This window comes from Candoia aspera, chromosome 2 (genome assembly GCF_035149785.1).
Source record: "Candoia aspera isolate rCanAsp1 chromosome 2, rCanAsp1.hap2, whole genome shotgun sequence".
Lineage (NCBI taxonomy): Eukaryota > Metazoa > Chordata > Lepidosauria > Squamata > Boidae > Candoia > Candoia aspera.
In genome coordinates, this window is record NC_086154.1 from 125442096 (window position 1) to 125453500 (window position 11405).

The 11405-nt window shown below is 44.4% G+C and overlaps 1 protein-coding gene across 1 annotated transcript; it reads right to left on the minus strand.

The window, feature by feature from the left end:
• Nucleotides 1-1377: 1377 nt before the first annotated feature.
• TUBA1B (tubulin alpha 1b) lies at nucleotides 1378-10584 on the minus strand. Its single transcript, XM_063293537.1, has 4 exons — nucleotides 10428-10584; nucleotides 4668-4890; nucleotides 4410-4558; nucleotides 1378-2565 (listed from the first exon to the last, which is right to left on the minus strand). The coding sequence occupies exons 1-4, from the start codon at nucleotides 10428-10430 to the stop codon at nucleotides 1585-1587; spliced, it is 1356 nt and encodes a 451-aa protein (XP_063149607.1). The 5' UTR covers nucleotides 10431-10584; the 3' UTR covers nucleotides 1378-1584.
• Between the last annotated feature and the right edge of the window lie 821 nt (nucleotides 10585-11405).

The window sequence follows — 11405 nt, forward strand, 5'->3', positions numbered from 1 at the left end:
TGTTTGGGGTAGTATGAGATTATTTTACAAAACATAAAAGACAGTGCTACCACTTGTTGGAATTAAAGCTATCTTAAGATTGTCCAAATTATCTTTTCCTACCTCCCCCCCGCAACTAGTCCAGGAATGTGCAATGGCATTTTTCATGTTTGAACAAAAGGTTATTGGCAGTTTTCCATACAGATGAGATTATAACAAGCATAAATTTCAACACTTGGTTATCATAACCAAACTGGCAGAAGTTCCTTTAATTTTCAGAGGATTCCAACTGCCTAATTATTGAGCAAATTGTGGAAGAGCAAAAGGTGCAACAGGGAGAATGTGGCTCTGGGTGGGATTACCCCAGAACCATGTTGGAGTCCCTATTTGTGAGTGCCACATCAGAGGCCACTGCTCTATCTGGCAAAGTGCTGAGACCATTTGGACACTCCCACAATGCCCCAAGGTCACTGGAGCATTATGGCAAATTAAAGTAGCCACTGCTCCCATGGTCACTGCCACTTTGGTTCGTCTGCAGCTCAATGTAGGAAATAGATGTTAGCACAGAAGGGCTCTGCAGAGATCCCAGCATTCAAAAGATGCCAGTTGCTGTGGCTGACACCAGCCTGTGCCAAACTCAGCCTCTTTGGACATGTGGAATTACCAAGAGCAGGCTTACAATCCAGTCTGCCTGTTGGTGGCATGTATCAACTGATTGTAGAGCACAGCACCTCTGGATAAGTACAGTTGAAAACTGCATGCCAGTAAGCAACTTCAAAACATTCTGCAAAACCTAGCAAGTCTCTTGCAGAGTTGGGTGGATACAACCAAAATCGGAGAGAAGCCCAGAAGGAAGTACTTAAGCCACTGTCATCTCAAACATTACTTCCCAAGAGGGCAGGCAATGTAAAAGCCAACTGAAAGTCAGTTCAGACCAATTTTTAAAGCGAATACATTAAGAATACTTGGATTACAAAACCAAGGCACACCCCCAAATCTTGAAATTTGCCCATCCTTATGTTGATGGACTCCAAGTATTTTCATCCTCTTCAGCAATACAGTATAGCAAAATCTTGGATGGCCAACCATTAGAATTGGCCCATTTCTTTCGATGTAGGAAATATTTAATCAAAGGAAGAACCAGCATGGACACCATTTTAGAACCTCAACTCAAAAAGATCATTTTCCAGGCTAAAAATGCCAACTAAGAAACTTGGCTCACGCAGCAGATTAAATCTGCATGGCTTGATTTTACTATTTTTGAACCAGCCAGGGTAGTTAGCATGCCAAAGTTAATGGCCTAAAACAGATTTTACATTTATGTAGCAGAAAAAACTATTTCTGATTTCTTACACTCAAGAGACATTCCTTTAAAATGTATTGAATGGCATATACTCAAATGTTTTATAGCTTTTTATTTCACAGACATGATGATACGTTTACAAAGACATGGAAAATTGACATGATCATGTGGTGGAATGGCAAGATATCCTAGTGTCTGCTGCACTTCTTTGTAGTACCACTGCCCCAAGTAACTAGAGTAAGCTAAATGTGTTAAGTGAAAAAAGGAGATGAGCCATGCAGCAGAGATGTAGCAGAGCAGGTCTAATATTCCTCTCCTTCCTCTTCACCCTCTCCTTCAATAGAATCCACACCCACTTCTTCATAATCCTTCTCCAGAGCAGCCATATCCTCCCGAGCCTCTGAGAACTCCCCTTCTTCCATCCCTTCCCCGACGTACCAGTGGACAAAGGCACGCTTGGCATACATCAGGTCAAACTTATGGTCCAGGCGGGCCCAGGCCTCAGCAATGGCGGTGGTGTTGCTCAGCATGCAGACAGCACGCTGCACTTTGGCCAGGTCGCCTCCGGGGACCACGGTAGGGGGCTGGTAGTTGATACCAACCTTAAAACCGGTGGGGCACCAGTCCACAAACTGGATGCTGCGTTTGGTCTTGATGGTAGCAATAGCAGCATTGACATCTTTGGGAACAACATCACCACGGTATAACAGGCAGCAGGCCATGTATTTACCGTGACGAGGGTCACATTTCACCATCTGATTAGCCGGCTCAAAGCAAGCATTAGTGATCTCTGCTACAGAAAGCTGCTCATGGTAGGCTTTCTCAGCAGAGATGACTGGGGCATAGGTAGCCAGAGGGAAGTGGATTCGGGGATAGGGCACCAGGTTGGTCTGGAATTCTGTCAGATCTACATTCAGGGCACCATCAAATCGCAGGGAAGCTGTGATGGAGGACACAATCTGGCTGATAAGGCGGTTGAGGTTGGTGTAGGTGGGGCGCTCGATGTCAAGGTTCCGTCGGCAAATGTCATAGATGGCTTCGTTGTCTACCATGAAGGCACAGTCGGAGTGCTCCAGGGTGGTGTGGGTGGTCAGGATGGAATTGTAGGGCTCCACGACAGCTGTGGATACTTGGGGAGCCGGGTAGATGGAGAACTCCAGCTTGGACTTCTTGCCATAGTCAACAGACAGGCGCTCCATCAGCAAGGAAGTAAAACCGGAGCCAGTGCCACCACCAAAGCTGTGGAAGACCAGAAAACCCTGGAGACCTGTGCACTGGTCGGCCTGTTGGAAAAACCAAGACAGATTTCATGCAGTAATTTCAGACTTTTTTCTGTGTATGTATCTCTAAATACATTCAATCAACGTAGACATCGTGCCAGTTTTAAGACTATTATTAAGTATAAAGTTATTAACATAGCCTAATTCAGGGGCTTAGCTAATGTTACTGCTTCCAGCTATACTTCACAAGTTGTTTAGATTGTGAAACCAGTGCTTCTGTAATTATTCCTCATGGAGCGATTTTTTTTTTCAGTTGCTGAGATTATTTTTGTCCTTACCTGCCTGCAATAACCAGGCATTCTTCATAGCTGTCTGTGTGGAGCAGGAAGAGATGATATGTACCATGATGCAAACTGCACCCTTTATGTATTTGCATGCAACATGAAAGCTCAATGGATGTCTCTCACTTTGCATCACTGTGGTTAGGAACAGGTACTGATTACATTTTGTCTCTCTGCTTATGCTATTTTTCCCAGCAAAGAAACAAGCTTGGTGAATCCTTCATCTGCTGCTACTTTAATGAAGCCAGTTCATCAAGATTCTGCTCAGGGGATAAGCACCAACAAAGCAGAGCTGGAAGACAGCGTATGCCTCAATCCTTATATTCAGTGCAGATCTTCCAAACCCCAAGATGTCAGCACCTGTATATTCTAAGTAATGAGTTGGAATGGTAGTAATCATATGTGACATGGTTACTAAAAATGGTGCTGTAAATAATAGCCCAATATTAAACCATACAGGAAACAGCTAATCATATTATTAAAGAGGCTGGGTTAAATAATCCAGGGAAAACTATAAAAAAAAAATCTAAGCCAGTATCAAACTGGGATGCTTTGAGGTTCTCTCATCTGTGATCAATTCTTATCAAGCTTCAAGAAAAAATGGTTATGGGCCTAGCAAAAGGATAAAAAGGATTTCTACCCATCCAATCTGGTCCAGCAGGATAGGCATGCTCTGGGTCCTACCAGCTAAGGAATGCCAGTTGACAGGACCCAGAAGGCAAGCCTTTTCTGCTATAACACCTCGCCTATGGGACATTCTCTCTCTGGAGGTCTCACTCTGGAGATGGGTGGTTGTACAAACTGATTAAAAGTATATATAAAGTACCAAAACATAACTTTTTCAAATGTTAAATTTAGTGACACTTTGCTAATTGTTTAGTAGCCAACACAGGACTATAACTATCTATAGACAAAGACAGATTCCAGCGTGTTGGAGGGATCCTGAAGTATACATGTAAAAAGGGGGCCAGACCTCTTGTTACAAGTGTGTCCCAAAAAGTGGTCAGAAAGTGACAACATATTGTAGCTGATTATGGTGAGTCCAATTTCTTCAGTTCATTTAATAGGCTTTCAAAGCCATGTTTTTGGGTTTCAGGTGCCAAGTTTAAAAGTAATCAATAGAGAGTATAAGGAGAAGAGTAAAGAAGAGGATATTACAGAATAAGAGCAGTTGCAGAAAGGAAGAGAGCAACAGAATGTGTGAGAGCAGACACAATACAAACAACAGCAGATACTGGTGCGAGGAAGCAAAAGCCAGAAATCGATTAAGAGAGAAAAGGGAAGCAAAAGATAATATGTGGCATGCTGAGGAGAGTGAAATGTTTACTGCAGGCCCAGCATGCCATAGCGGCAGCCTAACAACATTTATACTTAACTGCCACTTAGCAAATTTGGCCTCAAGTTAACATTTCCTTTTAAATATCCTCAGCTTGCGTTAACTGGCTGTTTAACGTAAGTCTGAAAGGATACCCGTTTCCCAAATATTAGATGGTGCCTACTCAAGGTTTTTTCCTTCTATCAAGATCATCCTAAATGTTCACTTATGCCCATTTCTAAGTTATTTACCAGTTTTCGAATCCTGTCAAGGACCAAGTCAATGATCTCTTTGCCAATGGTGTAATGCCCCCTGGCATAGTTGTTAGCAGCATCCTCTTTGCCAGTGATCAGTTGCTCAGGGTGGAAGAGCTGGCGGTAGGTACCAGTGCGTACTTCATCTGTACGGAGAATAAATGCCCAAAATTAAGATCTCTGAATTCTTTTAAATAAAATATATATATATATATATATATGCATGGGAAAATATAGATGAATTGTCTCACTCACCAATCACAGTTGGCTCCAAATCCACAAACACAGCCCTGGGAACGTGCTTGCCAGCTCCGGTCTCACTGAAGAATGTGTTGAAAGAGTCATCTCCTCCTCCAATGGTCTTGTCACTGGGCATCTGCCCATCTGGCTGGATACCATGTTCAAGACAGTAGAGTTCCCAGCAGGCATTGCCAATCTGGACACCGGCTTGGCCAACATGGATGGAGATGCACTCACGCTGTAGCAAGGACAGAGAAACAGTGAAGGTGTATATTTAATTGTTTTATCTTGTTAGGTTATGTATAGTTGCATTAACCAAATGCATTCAAGATAGCTTCAGGTCCTATGAGTAAATGGCACAGGGAGACCCTTGTCAAAGATGTTGAAATTTCCTTTCACTCTAGCTTTCTCACTCACAGAAGCCCATGCCTAGATTAAATACTTTAAAATGTCAAGGTAGAACTCCAGATTACATGCCAGTCAATTCCCAAGAATGGAAGAAGCTTATTAGTCTCGGTTTCTTGGATTTCAGGACATCTGATTAGGCACTGTGAGAAACCAGATGTTAGACTAAATTAACTTTTGGTTTGTTTTCCTTTGTAGCATGTATATAAATTAGAGTTCCATTGATAAGGAAACAATGTTATGAACAGATACTCAATCCCTTCTGCATGTGAAATTCTAACAGGGGAGAATCTTTTAAGTCTTGCATTTTGTGGAAGCTCTTGCAAAAAATTTAAGACCTGCTGTAGTATAAAAAAGAAATCTAAAAGTTAAGGTTAAAAAACATGGAATATTTTCCTTGGTAATGTGTTTCCCTCGGGTCTTTTGATTCTTGAATATTGCCACCTCTGTTATTGAGACTCTACAGGTTCTCTTTATATAAACCTAGCCTCTGCTATGGTGACAAAAAAAACCCTGCCAACATAATGTTACATTGTCCTGTCTTTGCTCTCCTTTGTTTCATGTCTGTCAGGAATTTTGAATGAAAAAAACCCAATGACATAGGGCATGGCATAAGGCTGCCTAAATCTCAAGGAAACGGAGGTAGAATCAGAGTTGCCAGGTTGTTCCAGTTAAGTCATAAATGAAGGCCTTCTATATTATACAATCACTCAAACTTTTTGGAATTAAACACTATGATGAATGCATTAAGCCTGTAGTAGGCTGGAAACTCATTCATTCATTCGTATGTAATAGAGGACATTTTGTGTTCCAATTTAGACTGTTACTGAAGCTGTTACAGTTCAGTTTACAGCACTGAAGAAGTACACTTCTAAGCTTCTATTTGCAAGCACAATAAAATTCAAAAATTAAGACTTTGTCAGAGGGTAATTCTGTGGCCTATGAAAACATCACGAGTAAGCTACTCTCTGTGCTCTCTGCTGCCACTCCCTGCACCAGCAGTCACATCTCTTGCAAGCCATCAGATGACTCAGAACACAAAACGGACAGTCAGCCTCCCATGTCTACAAAGCAGAGGAAGAAGGCCAAGCAGATTTCCCTCACATTGATTTCCTCTGTGGAACATCTGCTTACACCCTGTTGCTTGAATTATCTAAGGCCTTGCTCTAAATTCCTGCCACATGCCCTTCCTTCTGTACTCCCTCCCCACAATCCGTTTGCGTTAGTTGCACAGACCCAGCTCATCCTGCTGAGCACCACCTGTCGTAACACATTCCTTTTAGTCCTTGTTAAGAATCTTACACTCAACAGATGGCACAAAAATGTCTGGCTATTAAGCCTTTTAAATGTCAGGAGACTGACTTCTAAAGAGACAGCTAAGCTTTTCAAATCTCAGTACTGTTACTAAACCCTTTTTATGACTACCAATGATTGTTTCAGCCATGTACTTGAAACATGTTTGCGTCACACATTTCACTGATAGGTTTATACTGACTTCTGTGTGTACTCTTTTGCAGGGACTGCACATACTAAGAAGCATCTAAGTATGATTTTTGTGTTAGGTGTATCTGCAAGAAGTCTGATGTGGGCTGCAGCATTTGTGTGAAGTCATTATATACATTTTATAATTTGTGCCTGTCTGCAAATACCTACAAGTGTTCAACTTGGAGACAATATGCAAAGAAAGCATGAATAATGGGAAGGGTGAATTTGTACATTTAAATTCCAAAGGATGACCAATTAGAGTTCAGGAAGGATTTCAAGAAGGATGAGATGTGGATCTTGAAGATTTAAAAGCAAGGAAAGCAGAAAGTTTAACCACATATCTTTTACGACACATCAGAGCAGTAGTGGATAGATCACAGGGCACCTTAAACTACAAATTAGCCAACCATAGGTTAGCTTGCCAGTCAATGTGGTTAGTTTATACAGGGATACTACATTTGGCCTGCAAAAATCTACCCTGTATAACCATCAGATTTTTTTGCTGCCATCTAGCAGCTGTCTTGATTCTTGCATTTCAGATATAGTAGCCGTAGTTTGTGATTCAGTATGTCCTATCAATTCAAAAATTGGGTCAAGTAAATCCCAGCTAAACACAGTATAAATTCAGCACACAGTATGAATGCAGCCTCAAAATAGGGCTGTAATTGGGAGAGAGATCCTATTGATAAGTTTAAGCATCAGTTAGATTACTGCTACTGTACTAGCCTCCCCACTGCACTGCAGTTTCCCTGCCTCAGTTGCTCAAAGCGGCCACTCCTCTCCATAGGGAGGACCTATTTAGTTTGCCCAAGGGGCTTGGTGAGCCCTAATGGGTTTCAGAGAGAAGTTGGGGTTATTCCTGTGGCTCTGATGCACAGTTCAACTGAGGTCTTAGTTGCTGTCTGGAATGGAGGGGGAGGCGTGATAGCCTTAGAGTGGACCATGCCTATGTGGATTTTCACTGCTTGGGATTTTCAGAGTTCCCTGGTTCTCCAGAGATAAAGCAGCAGAAGAGTCACCTTGAGTACCTCTGGGGAAAAATGAAAAGCAAATCTGATCAAGCGCAAGTAAGAGCCATTGTTAAAGATTACCTCATGGCAGTAAGTATGGTGAAATGTTATTATTTCTCCCCTCTCATTGCATCCACAGATAGATGGCCAGCAGTCCTACTCAAGGTGACCCAGCGCCTCCTAGGTAGGGCTGGGTCTGGATCTGCAGGACTGCTGTGAAGATTATTTGAGGCATCTGCAAGACAAAGTTGCTTGGATCTGCTCTGAGATGAACTCTGGATCTCTAGGTCCTTTGGAAATGACTATGGCAGAGTCTAGAGTAGTTTTCTGAGAAGAGTTTGAGCCTGTTGGTCCGGGGAAATGAGCACAGTCTTTGGGTTATAAGTGGGGTCAAATGAATATTAGATCCATGTCCCCCTTAGGTGGTTAAGGCCTCCCAGGAGATGTGTGTTTGGATTCAAGTTGTGGTGAATACATCCTTGAGAAATGGCATGGTTTCACTAGCTCTTAAAGAGATGATGGTCTGCCCCCCCACTCCCACAGAAACATCCCTTGGATTTAATGCTTCTGCACAATTTTTGTCCTATCACCAAACTTCCCTTTTTAGGAAAAGGTGGTCAGTTTGCAGCTCCAGAGGGTCCTGGAAGAAATGGATTGTCTTGACCCTTTTCAGTCAGTTTTCAGACTGGAATACAGCACTGAGATGGCATTAATCACATGTGCGGATGATCTGTGACAGAATTGCGTGGGGGTGGCGTGTCCACCCTGGCTCTCCTGATCTCTCAGCAGAAATTGGTTTTGGGGTTTCGGAGTAGAAAGCGCCATGTCACAATGGTTCTCCTCCTTCCTCTGAAGCCAGTTCCAGACAGTATTGGGAGGGAGAGGTCTGGTTGTAGACCTGTTTTGCAGGGTTCCTCTCTCTGCCCCTATTTAATATCTACATGGCATCAGGGGGTGAGGTCAGCACAGGGTTAAGTATCAGTATGTTAGTCTTTAACCCAGCCAACCAAGTGATGCCCTCAAAGTTCCTTTCTGTGTCTGGAAGTTGTGGGTCTCAGGGCCCTCTAGATCTGTGCTTTCCATTTTTAGCTGCGAAAGGGATAGCACTCCCCAAGTCAGAACTGGTATGCAATTTGAGAGGCCCCCTAGACTCATAGCTCCTGCCTGAAGAGCACGTACCAGCCATGACCAAGACAGTCTTTGTACAGGTTCACGTTGTGTGCCAATTGTACCGGTTTCTGCAAGGAAAGGCCCACATGACCCATGCCTTGGCCACTTCTCACTTGAATTATTGCAATGTACTCTACATAGGGCTGCCCTTTAAGTGACAATAGGTCCAGAATGTAGCAGCACAGATGATTATGGATGTGCCATTTAACACCGCTATTTCATGAACTGCACTGGCTTCCAGGTGCAATTCAAACTATCACCCATAAAGCCCTTCCTGGCACAGAGCTAGGTTATTTGAGGAACTACCATGCTCTGATAACATCTCCCTTAAGATTCAGCAGAAGGGGTATGTTTCATGTCCTTTCCATTAAACTGTGGGACCCAGGCACCCACCCTACACCACCATCCTCCCAAGATTCAGATGACCCCAACTCTGCTGGCCTTCTGTAAGGCTTTTAGAGCTTGTATTGTCTCCCACTGGGTTAGGAGGTTGGATATGCCCTCTAGAAAACTGGTTTACGATTTGAGTGGCATTTTGCGAGCCGGGCAGCTGTTCAAAGAACGAAATAAAAGCCGCCGCAGCCCCCCCCCCCCCGCAGCAACCTCGAGCGTGCGCACGCTTCTCCCCTCGAGGAAGATCGGCGTCCCGCGCGGGAAAAGTGTAACGGCGGGCGCGGGAGGAGCCAACGGAAATCGCCCTTCTCTGCCCTGAAGCGAGGCGGCCGCATCCCGTCCGGCACATCCACTCGAATGAAAACATTTCGCAGTCGTCCAGGCTTACTATAGCCCAGGGCGATGTACTGGTTGAGTTATTGGGTTAGAGTGGGAAGGACTGGGTTCAAATCAGTCCTTAAGATGAGAAACCCACTGAGGGCTTTTTTGCGCTGAGCACAGACGGGACATACAAATGTGATCCCGCCTAGCTTACTTCACGAGTTTCGGTGAGAAACAAAGAATCACTTTGTGAAGTATCTTGACTAACAGGGCATGATCTGCATAGGCGGAAGACCACAGTCTTCTTGGGCTTCCACCAAGCGCTCAGTCGTCTCCTTCAAGACAGCCGACCAAGGGGCGCCTCCCGCCATTTTCTAGGCAGCCTTCTCCAACCGGCGCCCTCCAGACGCCTTGCACTACCGTAAATCCCCAGCTAGCTGCGCATCCGGAGGGCCCCCGCGCTGGGAAGGCTATTCCAGAACCTTCCCCACCTACCCCCGCCCTGCCCCCCCCGGCAGCTCTCTGCATCCGGCTGACCACGTTCCCGCCCTTCGATTTCAAGCCCTCGCAAGCGCGCTAGAGCCGCCTCCCGCACGTTCTCCTATCAGCCCGTTTCCCTGGCTGCTTTTCCAATAACTGTCCAACAAACCCACGTCACCTCTCTGTTCCGCTTGGGACAGAACACGAGCCCCTTTCTAGGAGCTAACAATCTATGGTCTTTCCTCCCTCTCTCCGTTTATAACAGCATTTTACAGCTCAGCTGCAGCTTGTATCAATACCATCTGGAGGGCGCCAGGCTGGGGAAGGCTCATGAGTCATCTCCCCCCTCCCTCCATCGCCTCCCTTGCTCGATCTTTTCCGGCTTTCCGAGAATTGCACCCGGCCCCCGCGTTCTTTTCCTCTCCTCCCCCGCAGCCCCACCCCCAGGTTCTCCTGGAACAGCATCTGTTCTCTCCCGGTCCGTCTCCCTCTCTGTCTCCCCTCCACTTACCATGATGCTGACGAAGAAGGAATGGCAAGAAACAGGAGAAGGGAATTAAATGGAAGCTCTGATGTTACTTCTCCCGACAAGCTAAGAGTCGACGTAAGTAACCGAATGGAAGAGGAAGGGGCCGCCCCGCTGCCTTTATATCACATCTCCCTCTCAGGGCTGGATGGGGAAGCTGGCTTTACATATATTTAGGATAATGAACTCATTACGCGGTTGCCATTGGGCAAACCTCCACGTCCATCTGTGAGCTCACAATCAGTGATTGGCTGAGACCAATGACCCGCCTTTTGCTATGGGAAACAGGAGGATTTTTGGTGGGAGGGAGAAAAAAATTGCATAGCTGGGGAGGCGAACTAAATCCGCGCTTCCTCTTCAACCAGGAAGCAGCGCAACTAATTCTTAAGCGAAGTATTTTTATGTAACATTCAGCTCAATTCCTTGTATTGAACAGCCTTGTAGGAACGGGCTAGAGTAGTTTAAAGATAAGGTATTTAAAAAATCAATTACTTCAGGGAGACGAATCACTTGTTCCTTCGGAGTGGCAATTCTAACGTGATAAATCAGGAAAGATACACGTAATTCATGGGGCAGAGGCAAAATCTAAGACATTCGTACAGGAAGAACTGCAGAGACATAAATCAAGTGGAGAATGCTCCCGTTGGAGTTCTTCGGACCATACTATATCCCCAAGGAGATAATCGTCACAAATGGGTACTTTCTCTCCATTTAAGCCTGCCCCAAAGAAAAAAAGATTTCCAGTATAATTTTGCTGACATTTGAAGTACAGATACATGTATTCATACAACTTTTGGATTCAAATTCAAAGCAGAGAAAAAAAAGATTACATTTTACAATCCTCTCCCCACCTCAAATTTCCGTTTCACCTTACTCCCTTCTTCAGTGCAAGTCTGATATATTTTTAAAATAGCATTTAATTATTATTTTTTAATTGTTTGTGGTATTAAAAACATTTATAAT